A 20,480-nucleotide genomic window follows, 5' to 3' on the forward strand; every position below is an offset into this window, starting at 1 on the left:
CTGTTCACCAGGGCCCCCCTTGGAGTCACCAGGAACAATGGCCACAAGCTGAGGGAGGATAGGTTTAGGTTAGATATTAGGAAGAACTACTTCACTGTAAGGGTGGCCAGAGCCTGGAATAGGCTTCCCAGAGAGGTGGTGCTCTCACCTTCCCTGGAAATCTTCAAGAGGAGACTGGATAGGTACCTGGCTGTGGTCTTATGACCCCTGCCTCCCCCCAGTGCTCCTTCCTGCCCATGGCAGGGGGTTGGACTAGATGATCTGTCTAGGTCCCTTCCGACTCATTGATTCTATGATTCTATGAAAAAATGATGGCACAACCATGATGCGAGGCTCTTGCACAATTCTGAGACATATTTGATAAATAATAATATATAATTCTGTTGATTATTGTGTTGCTGATTTTTATTAAACTTGGATCCTATGGAAAGAGGGACAAAATTATTTAATAAATCATGAGTATTATAACTTTATCCCAGTTGTGTACTGCTTGTGTATCCATAGCTCCCATTAATATAACTGAGGTTCATTGTAATCACTAGCAGATATCCCCAACAGAAGAGGACAGTGTATAAACATGGAAGCAGATAAATTTCATATCCCCAGAAGCTTATGAACTATTGATGTTAATGGAGTTTTGGGCAGCATCTCTCGGTCCCCTACCTCAGCTCGCTCTCTGTGCTTGCTTCCAGGGCCAGGGGAGCGAGGGCAGAGGTGCCCCTCTGTGGGCCACACATGTGCAACCTAGGTGGCTATATGGTGGGGGAGGGGGGTTCCACATGGCGGCTGCCACCGCCACCACCACAGTCCCGCGTGGCTGCGCCCCATGCCACTTTCTCACGGCCAGTTGCACGTGTGGCTCCACAGGTTGGTGATGGTTGGTACACAATTGCCTGGACGTGGGGCCCTCACCAGCCTGTAGAGCTGTATGTGTGACTGCCCATGAGAAAATGGTGCTGGGTGTGGAGGTGGCATGAGGCAGTGGCAGTCCAGCCTGTATCAGTCACTGCCTCGACCCTTCTCAGAGATCTGGGGGGCACATGCCCCCTGGGCCTCTGCTGGGATGCGTTTAGCAGTGGGAGCCGCCCCCGCCCTCCCGGACGAACCACTCTTGCAGCTCTGTCCCGCACTCCAACCCAGCTGTGCCTCACCTTCCCCAGCCCTACTCCCTTCCTTACCATGGGGGCCTTGCTCTGCACTACCCCTCCCACCCCTTAAAAACCAGAGAAAAATATAAAGGGGTACATGAAGTGAAACTTTGAGGCAGAAGGGGTACACTTGTTAAAAATGTCATGACAGGTACTAAACTTAATGTGCTGTAATTACTTCATATTGCTTGATTTTTTTTTACTTGCTTGGTCCTTGCAATTTGTAATCTGGAATTGGTAAACACACTCTTTATATGCATTGGGCTTGATCGGGGAACACAGTTAACTTAAAATTACTTCTGATTCATACTAGTATGATGGAAGAAGGGATCAGGTGGATCAGGTTTGTAAAATAATTTAAGTGATTTATGATGAACTCAAATGCTTTTTTTAGAGCTTTCTGGAATCTATTGTAAAAAGTGGTGCTGAGCTGGCTCACTTAAGTGTGAACTCTGGGGTATATATAATTGAAACCTGGAATTTCTATTTTATGAAAAGCTTTGCATTGCAGAACTTGGTTTTGTTTGGAATCATAATGGAATCAGCACTTTTAAAAAATGCCATGTGATATGAACATTTTAAAAAATTGGAAGAAAATGATTTATTTTCAATTTTAAAATTCAATTTTAAATGTAAATTTTAAAATTGGAACCTTAAATTCGTTCAGGAAAATGTATATGTGTAGGTTTTTCATTTTACATTTATTTTTTCATGAAAAGTCGCATCATATTATGCTACTACAATTACTAATTCATCACTTCCAAACAAAATGTGACATAATATGACATAATCATTTAAATATTTTCATTTTATTAAAAATAAAAGTTAAATGGATCTGTTCCTTAGTACAGATTGATACATCTCATTTTACTTTGTAGACGAATAAATCATTTTGGAACTTTGGCACTTTTATTATTATACAAACATCTGCCCTTAATGTTTGCTCAAATACAGATATAAAAGAATAAATTATCATGAATCTATCATATCATGATAAGACGTGTCATATGGACCCCTGGCAGATATTACACTTAAAATATGATTAATCTGTTAATCCCATTTTAAATAGTAACCCAGCCGCACATTCAGGTAATTAATGCCACTACAAAATGTACAGTCAGTCATAAAATTATTCCACGTATTTTGGAATATGTAGAATAATTTTGTGGCTCCTTGCCATTGTGCCTTATGCTAACTGTATGGCAGGACTTGGCTGACAGTTTCCCCAGCCCCAGGACTGCACCAGAGTCTCAGGCTGGCTCTAGTCTGGTCTGAGGGCTGGGACCCACAATCAGCTGATTGTCAGTCTCAGCCCTGGGGACTACATGGGATTCTTGAATTAGCTCCAGTGTGCTTGCAGGGTTCAGACCAACAATCAGCTGATTCTTGGTTCTAACCCCAGGACCACACGAGTCTCAAGCTATCTCCATTGTGGTCCCAGGACTGGAATCAACAATTGATTTATTGTCAAGTCCAGTCTTGGGACTGCACTGAAGCTAGTTCAAGACTCCATTGGGTCCTGAGGCTGGAACCAATGATCAGCTAATTGTCCATCTCAGCCCATGGACTGCACTGAAGCCAGCATGAGACTCTGGTGCAGCCCCAGGGCCAGGACCCTCAATCAGCTGATTATCAGTCCCTGCTCTGGGACAACACATGGGGCTGGCTGGAGATTTTTATGGCATGATAGGAGGTGCAATTGTTGGGATTTGGGAAGAAATCTCACCACACAGGGACCATTGTGACACAACCTGAGGTGATATGACATGTAAAATAGCCTACTATTTTTACTACTGATATTGCATGGAATAACATAAAATAAAGTTTTAAATGAAAACTTCATGTTGAAATTACATTTTGAAATTTTCCAAATCAAATTGTGAAAACTTGTTTTAAAGCAAGTTTTGTCAAAATTAAAGTTTTCACAAAACCTGTTTTTATCCAAATGACATTTTCCAGTGGAAAGCTGCCTTGATGACAATTTTTGACCAGTTCTATTCTTGCACCTCACATGGACCCAGGAAGCATAAGTCTTCCTGTTTCACCCTATTGCATTTGTTTACTTCTGTGTAAAGCTAGGTATGAACTGCCCTCAGAGTTGAGTGGTAGCATTCATATTCACTTTAAAGTTAGGGTGCACAGACATTATGACATAAGGGGCAAGAGAGGAAAGAATCTAGTTGATGCCTCTGGTTAAGAGGAGAATAAGGCCCCTATTGCCTTACCCACAATCTATTCTGTCAAATCCATGGTATATTAACAATATCATGAAGCAACATTGAAGATGACTGTGACTAGTGCCAGTACAGATGCACAAGAACAGGTAACTTCTTGCACTGTACTCAGCCCTCACCAACAAATTCATTTTTCCCAACCATGTCTTTTATGAACATCATATATAAAGAGTTACAGGATCAGTCTTATTTAGCAACACCTTCTATTATTGTCTAGGCCACTGGTGCCCAAACTTCCTGGGATACAGGCTGGATGAGTGGTGTGGGGTCGATTCACAGACTGGATCTGATCCAGGATAAGGTCAGTGCCATGGGTGGGATCCAGTGTACGGCCTCTGTCCTGCGCACTTAATTGGACCCCAGCCAGCATGCCAAATCAGGTCTGCTGCCTTAGCCCGGCCCTGGTAAAAGCCCAGGCCCCAGTCCTGCACATGCTAGATTGGGCCCCGGTTCTGGCCCTGGCCTGAACCCTGGCCCCAACCTTATGCACGGAACCACAAAATTTAGCTTTGGGGCCTGGAAATTTGGTGGCATAGGGCAGCATTAATTGAAACTGCTTCATTTCCCCCAAATTTCCAGATTTTGTAGGGAGCCCCATGGGCCAGGTGACACAGGTCCTCAGGCTAGATCTGATCCACAGTCCAGAGTGCACCACTGGTTTAGACACATCTTTAATCATACAACCTTTATATGGGATCTCTGCAGTCATGGATCAGGGATATAGTTTAGTTCCTTATACTTACAACACAAACATGATGCATTCAGTGTTGTAGTACACAGATTTTAGTTTGGTCTGCACCTAGATGTTCCCTTAGGTAGGGGTTTAAGCTAGTAGATCCACATGGATGTGATCATTTACTGATAGAAGTCTGAACTCCAGACTGAGGTTATTTTGCTCAGGCCTGAAGAATGTTTTACTTTGGAAAAATTCTTTTTGGCTTCAGGAGTTTTGCCAGAGTAAGAATTGTAGAATTTGGCCTGAGGCACATAGTTAAAGTTATGAACTCTTTGTTAGGAATGACTTTGTCTATACCCTAATGTTATTGGATGGTTATAGGATCTGGAGCCAACGAATCTTCTTCAGCTCTTTCTTCGAAAAACAATCTACCCAGCAAGTAAAGGGTTTGCCATCAACTGTGCCAGCATGCTAATGTGTGTGCTTTTTTAGAACTGTTTGGCATTCTTGTATTCATCTTTTGTGTTTGTATATTCTGTATATATTATATACCCATTTATGATATGTTGCACTGGCTTCTTTTGATGCAATGACTCAACCATCATTTACTGGACCAGGCTTTGTAAACAATGATCTGTGTTGTTTTAATATTAGTGCTAGAGTGAAACACAGACACCTCTACCTTTCATTTGAGTATTGCTTTTTCACTTCTGTCAAAAATATTAAAGCACATTTTGATTGCTTAACATTTTATATGTACATATTTGAGCAGTTTTTTCATTGCAATAGCATTCTGTATATTTTCTCAAATTAATTTCACTTTGAAAAGAAAGTCTTGATTTGGCCACTCTTTTTCAAATGATATATTTCCAATTCCCAACATTTAGTTATATTTCAGATGCAGTTGCATCAGAATAAGACTTTGTTTCTGTCCTTCACAATGTTTGACAAAACGATCCACATAATTGTTGAGTGTTTCTTGTCAACTGAGGACTATAGAAGCATCTTGGACTATTTAATAGCACTGTGAAATTAAGTTAATGTAAATCAATATATCAAAAGTGCTTGGATTATTTGTAAGTCATTCCATGCTGTGTATATCATAGTCACTATTTTAGTCCAGCATATATTGCATTTGAACAGCTTTTTTATAAATTGAGATTCCTATGACAAATACAGGATTAAATTTGACATAAAAGTAGAGAAATAATTCTTTTTATCTGAAGAATAAGTAGTGTCATGGTATCATGCTTTCTAGTAATATGAAATAACTTGCATTTGAAACAGAAAGACTAGAAATAGACATTTCCAAATGCAGTGCAGGGATTTGTCTTGGCACAGCTGATCTGCTTCAGTGGGCGAAACGCACCTCTCCCATTGTTCCAGCTGCTGATCTTGGGGGACAAAGGGCAATGTATTCCCCACTTCCAGAGACACACCCCTGGCAATCTCAGCCCTGGAACCAGACTGGAGGGTTGAACTTGCTCCAGTATGATTTGAAGGCTGAGACTGTCAATCAGCTGATTGATAGCCCCAGGACCACACCAGAATGTCCTGGCTTTCCCCATTAACAGCGACCCACTTCTGGTATTTCTGGGGTGCATCTCTGGAAGTAGGTAGAGCTGGGATTTCCCACTTGCAGAGATGTGTGCCTGGCAGTCTTCAGGGTAAGTCTGTGGAAGCAGGAAACCCTGACTTGCCCTGCTTCCAGAAATATACCGTGGAGATTGCTACAGGTGCATCTCTGGAAGTTGAGGGGAAGGTTTAGCAGGTGCCTCTGGGGCTTGAAGGGCCTGACCCTCTGCAGGAATCCCTGGGGTGTGTAGAACCAGAGCCTTCAAACTCCAGAAGCACCTGCCTATGGCAGCAGGAGAGTGCAGGCAGCTCCAGCTGTGCACACTCTCTTGACATAAAGCCAATAGATGTCCACCACAACAAGGCAGCACAATTTATTACTACCCTTTCCTGCAGCCACATTGTGGTGTAACAAATGTTTTGGATGTCTATTTGTTGACACTTTGTGTTACCAAAAGTGACAAAAGGTGAAGCTTGCCCAAAGAATGAATTGGGGAAGATTTTAAAAGAAGGGTGTGTTATGTTTACAAATCAAGTGCAAAGTAAAGTTAGTTTTGTTGAATGAAGGGAAAGGAAGTTAAGAAAGCCAGAGAAGAGAAGGTTATAGTAGCTTACAGTAAAATTATTTATAATATTTGGGGTTGTTTATTTCATAAATGTATGAATGTTAAAGGATATCAGCCTCTTTGGTGATTATGAGAAGGCAACAGTGTAATTAGAATAGGATTTAAAAAAATACAAATGAGAATAAAGTTATTAATTTCCTTTGCAAGTCAGTGATAAGTGTCTGCGTGCCTTTGGAAGTCTTCCCCAAAAGGTCAAGGAGTGGCTTAGGAAAATCCATACTACAATAATGCAGTCACAAAACCAGTTATAATATGTTAATTTTGTTGTTCTAAGCCTTTTAAATTGATAGTGAAATCTGTAGTTGACCTCTCCATACACTTTCCATTATAAGACTTTGTGGGTGTGTCTAAACCAGATGCTTTACTGCACATTAGACTAATCCAATATGCAGTAAAGTATTACCATGTATGCATGCTTTGGACTTACTGAACATTAAATTAGTCTAATGCACCATTTTCTAGTACCACCACATACAGGTACTAGATAAATGGTGCATTAGATAATGTGCAATAGCACATGTATAAATGCTGACCAGGAGTAGTTTTGTTAACCCCCAGTGCAGGGGAAGCTGTGTCAGCTGCAGGGACAGCTGTCTCCTAGCCCCATGCACAATGGGATAAGCCCCTATGCAGGGAGGCAGAGCTGGGCCAGGCTGCTCCTGTGGGGTACAAATCTGCACCCAACATGGCACACTTGTAGATGTGTTCCCAGCCACATCTAACTGCACCTTATTTTACTGTGCATTAACATGTAGATGCACCTGTTTTCAGTTGCTTATAATTTTTTCATACTTAAAGTACTTGGGCTGAAATTTTCCATGTTGATTCAGGCAGAATTATTTTTTGGAAAGTTTTATCTAAAACAGTTTAGTTATTCCTGAGAATCAGAATTAGAGAAAATACTGGGTGAGGCAGGAGTGGGGAAAGCACTAGTACTAACTGAACTAGCACTAACACAGTTGTGCCTGGGGAACTAAATTGTGTCCCTGCCTCTGCCATACAGTTCCTCTGGACAGCTGGGGAAATCACTTAAACCACAGTTTTTTTCCCAGAATTAATTGTGTACATCATATTTTCTGAGTGCCTGACCTGGGGCTTTAGGGGTGCCTGTACACGTACTCCTTCTTGTTCTAATTAGAATGCATTGGGGCAGACTTGATTAATTGAGTCTGTTCTGCATTCTAATTAGAACAGTCCAGCATTGCTGCAGCGTCATGTGTATTAAGCCCCTGCTTTTTTTTAAATGGCTGCAGGATGCTTTATCTCAACTTTGTTGAATGAGTTTTAGATAAAGCATCTCATGGCTATTTTTAAATGCATGGGGGCAGAATACATGTGACACTGTGGCTTTTTAATTAGCGTGACTGTCTGAGAACTGCTCTAATTAAAATTCTCCCTCTTTCCCACCTCTGAGCACATGTTATAAGCAGCTTAAGGTTTTCATTGTAGAAGCACTGTACGCTTATCCCTGCAACAGAGCTCAATGGGAGCTCTGTGTAAAGCGCTACAAAATGCTAAATATTCTAAGCATCTCAGGTGGGGCACTAAAATTAGTTGGTTATTTAGACCACTAGTTTTCATCCTATGGTCCACAGAACCCTGAGTATATGCAGACTATGTCTAAGGGGTCTGTGAAAGATGACTAGGATCAATCAGAAGTATGTGATAACCACTTACGATTCAAAGGGATCCACACCTCCATTCAGAATTTTTTAGGGGTCCACAAATGAAAAAAAGGTTGAAAGCCACAGGTTTAAACTTTAATCACTTACTCTTTCATTTCAGCATACCTCATGGGAGCAATGAACCTCACAGGAGTATAGAAATTGTGGATACATCTACATGTGCATTAATGCACTTTAGTTAATGTGCATTAAATCTAGTACCTCCATTGTGAGGTACTAGGAGAATGCACATTAGCCTGTCTTAGTGCACATTAATTAAAGAGCATGGGGAACTTATACACGTGCTTTGAGGGTGGGGGTTGGCTCTTTAATTAGAGTAGCTCCGAGAGCCACTCTAATTAAAGCACCATGGCATTTTGTGTATTAGCATCCCTGTGCTTAAAAATGGCAACGGGGGTGCTTGAATTAAAACTTTTTCAATGAGCTTTAGTTCAAGCACCCCTGCGACCATTTTGAACCATGAGGATACTGATACCTGAGTTGCAGAGGCTGGCTTAGACCATGGTAATTACCACACTCTACCAGATTTGAGTAATCTAGTCTTCTCTGATGCACTGTAATTACAGTGCATTGGAGCAGCCTCTGCACTTACGTACAAGCACGCATGGTTTTTAACTTATGCTTTATGCGCATTAGCGTATAGTAATGCCTATTAACTAAAGAGCATGGTTTTTAGTGACATTTTAATGAGCATTAAAATAGGTCACTGTGCATTAAAGTGCATGTGTAGATGCACCCAGGAAGTTCATTAGTATTTATAAAGGACTAAGATAAGTACACTGTAGAAAAGTTTGTGTAAAAATCAGTAATCCTATATTTCAGGAGAGGATTTGGATGGTGTACAGCAAATTATACATATGAATACATATTGCCCTAAGAGGATAAAAAAATGTTTAATAGCTGTCAATCAAATGAATGCCATCTCTCTGGTGTGCAGAATGACCCAAAGTTCCTGCATCATAATGGAAATGCATACAAGTCTAACTTAAAGTTACATGAACAACCTTAACTTTATCATTTCTAATTCTGGGTTATGTGCTTGATTTTTTTCAACCTCAGCAATTTTTTTACTATATTTTTGGTGTGTCAGATATGTTACAGTTTGGTCATAACTGTCTTAGTGCTAGTTTAATAATGTTGCTATCCTATTATTATTAGAAAAGAGTTAAATATGTGTAGTAAGAAAATTAATTTCAAATACAAAAATATTTTTTTTCAAAATAATTAATCACAGATATTGATAACAGTTCCTCAACAGAAGTTTTCTTGTATTTATATGCAAAATGCATAATGGATTAAAAAGTCATACAAGCTAGGTAAGTTTGTAAAATAATAAGAAACATATATTCTCGTAATGGTATACTTCTGAAAGTCAGAGTGAATTGTTGGCAAGGAATTTTGAATATCTCCTTCTTTATATTCATGCATCCATACTAACCAGGGGTATAAATGAGAAGAGAACTTGTCCCTAAGTAAAGGCAGAATGGCCTTTACTTACTTTGGTTTAATTCTGTTGACATAGTATAGTGCATTAGAAATTAATTTGTACCTTCAGTCTTATATTGCTGCTTATAATTTCTGGATTGTCAAACTGAATATTAGTTATAGTTGTAATAAATATGGTATTTATTCATGTATGCAGCTTTATGTATATAAGATCAGATAAACTTTCAGGTCAGAAATTTGAAGTGTTAGTTCTAATTTAAGGGCCTATCTTAATTCAGATTCCAGTAAGTAATTCAGAAAATTATGAATGCAGTTCCCACAGGAAGCAAAAGCACACCATAAGTACAGATGTTAGATTTCTATCTGAGTCTGTAATCACTCACTCCAAAAAGGAATTTCCTTTAATCCATGAACTGTATTACTTGTTTTTATATAATATATAGCATATAATTCTGTATGATAATGAAAATGCATGAGAGGCTAAATTCTATATTAAAAAAAATAAATATGTTATGTAAATTTATGTGCTGCTATCACAGAGCTGCTTTTAACCCTTGAATATAGATTTATTAAACAGTATTCGTAACTTGTTGCAGTTTAGGTAATACATAAGCATTCAGCTCAAACCCACAGACAACCATCCATTTCCCTGTTCATTTCCACATTATCATTCGGATATATTTGCTTTCATAGCATTTTCAAATGAAAAAGTAAATGGACTTCACACTAACAAGAAAGATTTCAGAGGATTTGCGTATACCTTTTGTCAAAGATACAAAACATTTATAAACATTACGTTTAGCCTCATAGCATCTCTGTGAGAAGTTATTTGTCTCATTTTGCAGAAGAGCAAAGTATAGAACAACCAGTATTTAAAAGTAGGTAACAATATTGGGTTCCTCTTGGTTTTTGGGAGCCCTCATGAAGTAAAAGTTGTCCCAAGTTGAGCATCCAAAATTGAAGTACTTCAAATCATTGCTCATTGAAATTTTTGCTTGTAATGACTTTCCCAAGGTCTCATAGAAAGTTTGTAAGAGTGGTAGGAGTAAAACACTGGTCTTTTGACTCTAGGTCATTGGTTCACAACCAGAGTGTCGTGAAATCCTTTAAAGGGTACTGTGGGATGCTGCACAATATAAGCAGTTAGGTGTACAAGCACTCTGCATGTGATTCACAAGATAAACCCAGCAATTTCAAATAGGAATCCACAATGTCAAAAATGTTCTGACCTGTTGTGGTCTTTTTTTGCAACAGAAGAATTGATGTATTATTTTTCTGTTGTCAAAAAATGAATGCAAGCTAAGAGCTGTCGTTTTCTGAAGAGTGCCTCGAGTCTCAGAAGGTTGAGAACCATTGCTTTAAGGTCTTCATTTAACTCCTAATCTCACGGATTTGGTAGGCAATAAATAGGCAATTAAACAGAGCTTCTTGCAATGTAAGAATTTTGTTTTGAGAATCTAAATGATTCTAGTGGGCCCTGTATTCTATACAGAACTTTTGTTTTCCTCTGAACTTCCTGAATTCGCATGCCTGTATAGTCCTCAGGAATGCTAACATGTGCTGTTAGAAGTATTGCATCACTGTTTTCTTATCACATCACCAGATGTTTGTTTTTATGGTTGGTCATTGCCTGCACAGCTTGCCATGCTCTAACAATGATTTCACTGTTTCACGTTGATCATCATGAAATGCATGAAATGTGTCTGGAATATTGTGAGTCTCACTGAAGTGCATTGCTTTAATTTGATAAGTAGAAGTTTGAACACTGACACAGACTTTGCTTTTTTTTCATTGAAACCTTCTTCCTATTATGTTTACAAATATTTTGACCAAAACTATACAACCCAGATTTTCCCTCAACCTTCAGTAAAATGTGTGTATGTATAAGCTGAAAATGGCTTTCCATTTTTAGCTGGAGGTATATTTAACACTGAGATACATTTTGTATAACTGACCTTTTTTTTTTTTTTAAATCAAAATAGTATTGTCAAGTAAAAATAACAGAACGTGAATCTGGTGCCATGAGTGTAACTTTTTTTAATATTACAACTCCTCGATCAGATTAAGTCTTTTATATATAATTTTTTGTGGCAAGGAAGGATTTTGAGAAAGAACAACTGTCCACGACTTTACGTCTCTTATCCTAATAACAGATGGCTCTTTGGTGGAAATTCTTTTCCCAAAGCCCTGCCTCTATACTTTTATGCTAAGCAATTTTCCTTCTGGAAATGGGGAAAATGCATTGATTTTTTTTCTAGGTACTGCAGCATGAATGAAACTATAAAAGTCTGTAAGCCAGATCATTAGCTCATGTAAATGATCATGTTTCCATTAAGGCCAATGGCACAATGAAAATTTATATCAAGTGAGGATCTGTCCTTCTTTGAATATCTTGTTTTAGGAGATACCTAGCTCTCATACCTTTAGTACTTTTGGCCATTGGCATTTTTTTTACCTGTTTGAGTCAGATCAGTCTGCTAATTCCTTAAGTATTCCAGCATGTCCAACACAGAAGGTTCTTTCTCTGCTGGTTCATGTGAAAATAATTTGTTTATTTTTCAAGAACCAGATTCTGTTTCTGGGCATGGATCCATGGGAAACTTGTCCATATCTAGCTATGCCTAAAGTTATCTACAAGAGCAGGATTCCATTATAGCAGGTATTTCTTGAGAAAAGGAAACACTGTGCCTATAACTTTTATTGTCTGATGCTGCGTAATCAAATAGATTGCCACTATCCAGCATGCCTCTTTGCACAATTTTGGTATATTTTTCCTTATATATTTCACCTGACCTTTCTGGGAGGAGTTATCTCTGAGTTTTGCAAAGCACAGACCATGGAACATAGTGGAACTTCTACCTAAGAGATTCATAACATGCTACAGCTGCTTCCAAAGCTTAAATTTTCAAAACTTTGGGATGTTTCTTCTGGTCTTGCCCTGGACTCAGGCATGACAACTTGTCTAGATGCATCTCATTAGGGAGCAAGTATCAAAGGTAAGTATATTTCTTTTAAAGACTGGGTAAGTTCATTGAATACCCTGCACTCCATTAGAAAGCAACGTGAGTTTTGTATGCGTAAGGAATTCATGACCAAGTTTGCAGAACATTTTTCTTTCAGTTATACATTTTTAATATTTGCTGCTTTAACTAAATGGAGAAAAATGGTATCCTGTGGAACACTAACTTTTTAAATTATAAAAAATGATACAGAATTTCTTTGACGTGTCATTAGGTTTCATTGTTCTGTAGGAATACTCCATTCGTTTTATATGGTTATGAACAATTTGTATCTCATTGAATGGTATAGGCATTTTTAGTTGGTGGTATTTTCAATGGAGCCTGAGGAAAATTTTAGCGTGTCTAAACCCCTTAGGTCCTTTGAAAACATCAGCCTTGGGTCTTAATTCTGTAATAATTCAGTCAAAGCTGGTTTGGAAGCCAGAGGATAATTTGCCTGAGAAGGCGTTCAGGGTTAAAAAGTTGATAATGGTCACTAATAAACTTATCACGAAGGTCCTTAAAATACCCTTCTTGTAAAATATTTTTTCATTTCTATTTTGCTTTTACAGTCCTTCACAAGCAGCCAAGAGAAGTATGTCTTTGTTTGTTGGAACTTGGAAGGATTGCATCCAGGTAGGCAAAAACTGTTAAAGAATTAAGAAATATTTACATTTTCAGCAGGATCAACCACTGAGAGACCTACTAGATTCAGCACGTCTTCATGCTAAGATTTAGATTAGTCAAGATCAAGGCAAATGCCAATTAAGGGTTACATAAAACAACTTGTGGGCAGTTGTTCAAATAATGTAATCTAACCTGCATTACTATAATGATGATATTTGTCTGCTGTATTCATATTATGAGGGGAAGTATGGGGGAACAGATGAAAAATTTAATTTTGAACAGGAATTAAGGTTGAATTCTTTTTTTCTTATAATATTCAATTCTATTCCTTTTTTAAAAGTAACTGAGACAATTTTTTCTGTAAATTTGCTGTTACTCCAGGGTCTAAACCTGATTCTTCTGTAACTTTTGGACTGATTTCAGTCATAACAGATTTGGCTTTCAGATGTCTTGATCTGGCTTCATTGGAGGCTAATTGTAAGGAACTATTCAGTGTGAAAAGGATTTTGCAAGCTGGCCCAATATTGTTATAATTCAACAAGGAATTACTATTTATTTATTTTTTTTAAAGAAAAGGTTTGCATTTAAACCTAAACCAAACCAGAAATGTTTTGGAGCCTGAAACTGCTCAGACTAGTAACAAAAGCAGTGAAAATGACAAGAATTGCAATTTCAGTCAGCAGCTGCAAGACATTCTCTATTTCTCTGGTACACCTGCCAATGCACTATTTGGATGTGGAAACCCTGCAGCTTTCAGGGTCCACTATCTGCAGGAGGCCAGCCAGCTTCATCTACCTTAGGTGTGGGGACCATACAACCCCACAGTAGACTTTCCAGGAATCCAGGCAGGGTTGCTTTCAATGAAAGTTCACTGAATCCAAGATGTTTCAAACAAAACATTTGGAGCTCAAAAAGTTTCAGTATTGGGAAATCTCCCATCATCTCTATAAGAGAACAAATACAGAATTTTATCTACAACATATGATTTTTCCACTTTGGGTTGTATATTTTGGATTCTCCCATTTGAACTGTTTTCCAGTACTCCCCAAATGCAAAAAATAAATGCTAAGCCATATTGTACTATCCCTTATTAAGCACCGCTCCCCTTGCCTTAAAAAGAAACAACAGTTTGATTAATCTATTTATCATTCCGTAGTCAATGGGAATTTAATTAAACAAAAAAAGCCAAGATATGGCCCATAATTCATCCCTGATTTAAACTACCTTGGGAATAGAATAACATGTAATTGCTCCTCCTTTTGAATTGTTGCTCTTCCCAACCTCCCATTTCCAAAAATATTCTGCCCCAGTTTGGGACCTGCATATTCTCTGTAGTCTACTAAATTTCAGAACAGAAAACACTGGGAAGGAAAAAATATCAGTATTACATAATTTAAATGACAGGTATATAATAGCAGTGTTGCTTTAACTATGCTAAAATCTAGCTACAGGGGAAATAAGCATGATTAGAACAGGGTCTGTATTTAGTATGGTCGTGAGATTTAACATAGTTTTATTAACATACTTTTTCTATCACTTATATGATACTGCTTTAAATTACCCATAAGAAAAAAAAACCTCTGTTAAGTAGGCATTGGCTTTGCTTGTTTTAAAACCTGTTTAATCAAAATATCAATCTAACTATACTGACACTCTTTGGGGCCTACTTCTCAAAAGAGGAATTCAAAGCTATGGTACTAAAAAGAAGTCTCAACAGATTCCTAAGTAGCTAGGGAAGAAAGAGGTACCCAACATATGTATATTCCTCTTTCCCTCCTTGAAAACAGAGAGACTTATCAATTCACCATTATGTTCCTCCCGTGAATGTCTCAGAACACAATTTTCTAAGACTACTGCTAGTGTGTAGAAATCAATAAAACTCCCATTCAAGTAAATGAGACTTAAGTTCATGGTCAGCATATTACTCTGAAGTCAAGTAGGAAGCAGGGTACATTTGCGTTTTATATACTAACTAAAGTGTGTGTGTTTGTGTGTGTGTACATCAATTTGTTCTCTCTCTCTCTCTCCCCCTCTGATTAGTCTATAAGGTCTAGACCTACCCTGCCTTCTAGCTGGATCATGCCCAAGATATGTGACACACAGCACAGGTGGTTTAGGTAAAGAAAAAATAACTTACACTGGCCTAGCAAACTTGAAATCTTTCTACAACAAAACCTTTTAAGGTTCTGAAATGACTGGAGACTTTTTCTGGCTATGAAAGGAAGACAGAGGAAACAAACAAGTGAAAATATCTGCTGCCATTTAAAGAGGCTTAGGGTAATTATTGACGTCAACAGAGTTATTCCAGAATTGCACCAGTGAATTTATCCCTGAAATTTTCTCAAGATAGCATCGTATTTTGTACTTCAGATCAGGGGTCTGAAGTAAATTTTGGTTCACTGAAGCTTATGCTCTCTCTCTCTAAATAATCTTATTAATCAGTCTGTAAAGGTACATATTTACTTTGCCTTCTTTCTTTTCACTTACATCAATGCATCTCTGTTGACTTCAGTGGAATTTTGGTAGTTTACACTGGTATTCCCTAGGGAAGAAACAAATGGTCATCAGTATTCAATAGCCCTGAAAAACTCCCTGACTTCTGATTGTATAGGAAATAGAATTCTGACCTTCAATTATATTGTGCAGTTTCAATACATGCAATGGGCCAAACTGTATACAGACTAATTTCATGTGAGTGAATTGACAGCCTTTGGGAAAGACAGATGAATTTCACAGGGGATGAAACTGAGTAGTGCAACCAATAACAGTCTCTTTCCAATCAATAGGACTGTGCAGATCCAATTTTCTAAGTGTAAAGTAAGAGTGGCTCCAGTGAAATCATTGGTATTTCACTGATGCAAAAATGATGCAAGGAAAGCAGGATCTGTCTCCATATGTGTGAAGATCCTAAAGAAAGTTTACATTCTAGAAAATAAATTATATGCAAATATATGTGTGTATACAATATCTACTGTTTTTCTGGTGATATAATACACTGCAGCTAAGCTGTCTGCTCAGCAGAAAGAATGGAAATTCCTCTTACGTGGCTATAAAACCTTTTTTTCCCTTTGGTACATCAGCCCCCAGATGTTGTTTGTTCAGAAATTATAGTCTATTGAGCAGTTTCAATATCTTTCTGTTATTGTACTTAATTTTTCCTTGGGAAAAATAGGAAATAGTGCTCTTAGAAGTCTATCAGGGATCACCTTACAGCCTCTATTTGTACTTATGGAGAAGCCAGGCCAGAAAGGAGGAGAGAAGGAAATTCCCAACATAGCTCTCAGAATGGGCCTTCCAGCTCATTTGAATGGCAAAACTCTCTGAGATAAATAGGAAGATTTCTTGTGTCAGTTTAAACCTCCAATGATTTTGTTAGATTCTGGTGCAAAGTGTGGAGACCCTTGGTTTAAATTTAATTTCAGCCGATGAATGGAAGGACGTTTGAATATAATTAGTATGCATAATTTTCTTACAGTCTGTTGTAACAGTCAAAATCTGAGGTGGATTAGATTATGAAAAGCTGCAGAAGCAAAGCAGCAGCATTCCTTAGAAGAGTGGGAAAGGTTTATTTGATGAGTAAGGCTGCACGCAGGTGTAGGCTTAGGGCCCAGTGGGAATGTAATGATTTACAGCCTGTCGGCATCTGCAGACAGACAGGAAGTGAATGGATCGTATATAAGTGTTCTCTCCAATGTTGGCTGACTTTTCATTAAGCAGACTGCACCAGGTCGCAGCCAATACAAGCACAGATTTGGTTCATAGTTTTCTGTATATTAATTCACTGTGCAGTAGTGTGAGTAAATTGTGATTTATAATGAAAAGATACAAGAGCCAATACATGTAGAGATGCTCTTTCCAGATTTGACTTTTTAGCTCTATGATTATGTTAATTTCCTATCATTTCCTTATTTTTGGTTCAGCATTTTAGTCGCCAAGTCTTTCTTTGGTATAAATCAGCACAGTTTTAAATCTGACCCTGGGTTTGAAATTATACAATAAAAAATATTTTTTTTTCAAGAAATAGTGTATGTAAAAACTTGTGTTTAGTATGATGGGCTTAAGCTTTAAAGAAATTAGTATTTAAATAAAGATACTTGTTTTGCTTTTGTTGTTCAGTGTTTGCATGGAGAAAAAAAGGGGGATGTTATGCAATGATTAGGACAAAATAAAATGGGCATCAGAACTCCAGGTTTCTATTCTCAGCTCTCCTGGTGATATTCATCAGGTCACATATAGCTAAACTGTCAAAAGAGCCAATGAATTTCAGTGCCTCACTTTTGGAGTGCCCAGCTGGAGATGCTTGTTGGCCTCAATTTCTGTATCTGTTTATCCATCTTTAAACAAGTTATAATACCTGTCATACTTGTGTGCAGGCTTAATAAATTCACCTTTGTTAATCAGTCTTCTCTCAGATGCATTAAATTTAAAGCTACTGTTGAGCAATTTAAGTTGTCGTGGTTCTTTCAGAAGCTCCAAGGGGAAAAGGTAAATAAAATCCAGAGCAATGCTGTTAAATATGTCCATGTAGTATAACATTTTTGCAAAGTGTTGATGACAAGCTGTTCATACACCAAATAAAGGAGCATGTGTGTATAGATAGTTCAGTAACAAACAGAACACTGAATTATAATTACATTTATTGTAAATGTGATTCAGTTAATTGGTGTCACGTTAATTTCCCTGTACATACTGTATATACTTAAATACAGGATGACCCTGAATTATAAGATGACTTCCAATAGATTCTACATATGGAAAATTTATTAAATTGTTATAATTTTCCAAGTCTAGAATCTTATTATCAGGGTGTTGCCTTGATTTTATCCCCCTCCCACTGCTACAGCAGGGAAAACTTTGGATGAGGGAGAGGGGTCCAGAGCCCTCTTGCCTTCTACATCCCCAAATTCTTCCTACTGAAGCTTTCCTGCCCCTGCTTTCTGTGAGACTCTGCTCAAGCTCTGTTCCCTCCCCAACCACAACATGGAAATGAGCTACATGTATAGAGAGGGGATGGGACAGAGAGGAGGGCAGAAACTGTGGAGGGAAACAGGAGGCTGCTGTGCGTCTGACTCTTGCCCCAACCCTGACTGCTGCAAATTTGATCGTAGATATTCTATAAACCACTTTATACCTACTTATACATAGTACAAATTGTGCATAATATTAGTCCAGAGCCAAAAGGCTCATGACTTATCCTATAGTTCAGTGGGTTGGATCAACAGTATTTCAAACTATAGTGATCCCACATCCAAGCACTGCTTAGTTATGTGTATACTCCAGATAACCTGACAAAGGATCTGTGTGCTAATTAGCTCCCTCACTTGTGACTAGAGCCAGGTCTTGGGACCCTCCAAAAATGTATATGCAGATCAGGGGCAGGGTTGCCTGGTCTGTCTCCACCCCATAGAGGGTGGGAGTGACACTAATCAATGACCTAGAAGATGGTATGGAGTACACCATCAGCTAGTTTGCAGATGATGCCAAGCTGGGGAGAATAGTAGATATGGTGGAGGGTTGTGCTAGGATTCAGAGAGACCTAGACAAATTGGAGGATTGGTCCAAAAGAAATCTTTTCAGATTCAGTAAAGACAAGTGCAGGGTCCTGTACTGAGGATGGAACAATCCCATTCACCGGTACAGGCTGGGGACCAACTGGGTAAGCAACAGCTCTGCAGAAGAGGACTTAGGGGTTATACTGAACAATAGGCTGAAAGTGAACCAACAGTATGCCTTTGTGATGAAGGTTAACCTTTGTGAAGAAGGTTAACAGCATCCTGTTCTGCACTGGTGAGCCCACATCTGGAGTACTGTATCCAGTTTTGGGCCCCCCGCTACAGAAAGGATATGGACAAATTAGAAAGAATCCACCAGAGGGCAACAAAAGTGGTAGCGAGCTGAGGCACATGACTTATAAGGAGCAGATGAGGAAACTGGGCTCATTTAGTTTGGAGAAGAGAAGACTAAGAAGGAACTTAATAACAGTCTTCAACTTCCTAAAGGGTGGTTCCAAGGAGGATGGAGCTAGACTGTTTTATGTGGTGGGAGATAACAAAACAAGAAGCAGTTGTCTCAAGTTGCAACAAGGGAAGTTTAGGTTAGATATTAGTAAAAACTTTCTCACTCTTAGGGTAGTAAAGCACTGGAACAGGTTATCCAGAGAGGTTGTAGAGTCTTCATCCTTGGAGGTTGTTAAGACCCAGCTAGACAGAGCCTTGGCTGGGATGGTCTAGCTGGGACTGGTCCTGCTTTGAGCGGGGGGTTGGACTAGATGATCCCATGAGGTCCCTTCCAACCCTCATTATGTATAATTCTGTGATTCTACAATTACATGTGACAGGCTGAGAGATGGGATGACAGAGCCTCCCAACTACACAGAAGTTTGGTGGTGTTTGCCAGACATTTAAGGCTCATGAACAAATGGGAATCATTGAAAATGGGAAAGAAAGATGCTGCTCATCTGTGGGAGTGAAGAAGAAGTTGAAATGCATTTGAGGCAGTGGCTCACCTTGACTTGGAAAAAGGATTGGTGCTGAGAGGGAACTGAGAAAAATGGGCAATACAGTTTATTCAGATGTACTGTACTAACCTATCTTTTGGTACCAGGGGAGGTTGTCAGAGCTTTCTCTGGCCTGATACTCTAGTACCTCCAGGCCTGGTGCTTATTCCCTCCTGGGGGAGCAACTGTAACACATGCATGCACACACACATACATGGATTCCCATCAGCATCTCAGCCTTTTTGGCTAAAATCAAATGTAGCATCTTTGGGGAGGGTGTCAGAGCTTGCTCTGGCCTTTCCAAAAGCTGGAGAGCTTGTAGTACCCCTGGGAACAACTGCCCATTTTTTAAAAGGACACCCCCCCCCCCATCAGTGTGTTTGCCCAATATGGGCCATGTGTTTTATTGGCAGGCTGAGCATGGGCTACATTCAGTCAACTTCATACAGTAGTTGGTTTCCATGACTGAGCACCATAGCAACAGTTTAATGATTGTCAATGTATTTAATAGGGAGCATGGAGTTTTCCTGGTATGGAAATATAGGATATGGGGCTTTTCTTCTCATGCTAATTGGAGGGAAAAAAAACCTCATCATACATTCAAGTAAATGTGGTATTTATTAGAGGAAATTATTTCAGTTATTGTATCATATGGAGTGCTCATTCTTTTCTTAGTGGGTTTAGCAACTCAGTATTGCATTCTCTCTGTATATAAAGGGCTTAGTCCATCTGTCTGCGTGTCTGTCTGTTTGTCCATAACACTCTTGTGGGGCACAGCTCCAGTCAGTGCTGTGCGCGGGACAAATTGCCCATCAATTATGACGGTGGGGATGGAGCGCTGCCATGATGGGGACAGAGGAGGGGTGGCACGGGGCCAGATGTGGAGTTTGGCAGGGGGAATGACAGCAGGGATGGAGGGGACAGAGTGGGCCTCCTCCCCCGCCACTCCCCCCCCCCCCCCCCCGCGC

General features: G+C 39.1%; 1 protein-coding gene across 6 annotated transcripts in view; it reads left to right on the plus strand.

The window, feature by feature from the left end:
* Positions 1-20,480, plus strand: part of GAS2 (growth arrest specific 2) — a 226,703-nt gene that overhangs the window by 125,569 nt on the left and 80,654 nt on the right. For all 6 annotated transcript variants that reach the window (XM_019519480.1, XM_019519478.1, XM_019519475.1 and 3 more), the window contains one exon: positions 12,962-13,025. In XM_019519480.1, the coding sequence (XP_019375025.1) occupies positions 12,962-13,025 (64 nt within the window). The remainder of the gene's footprint in view (positions 1-12,961; positions 13,026-20,480) is intronic.

The sequence above is a fragment of the Gavialis gangeticus genome, unplaced genomic scaffold (assembly GCF_001723915.1).
Source record: "Gavialis gangeticus isolate Ggan-Ray unplaced genomic scaffold, GavGan_comp1, whole genome shotgun sequence".
Taxonomy (NCBI): Eukaryota; Metazoa; Chordata; order Crocodylia; family Gavialidae; genus Gavialis; species Gavialis gangeticus.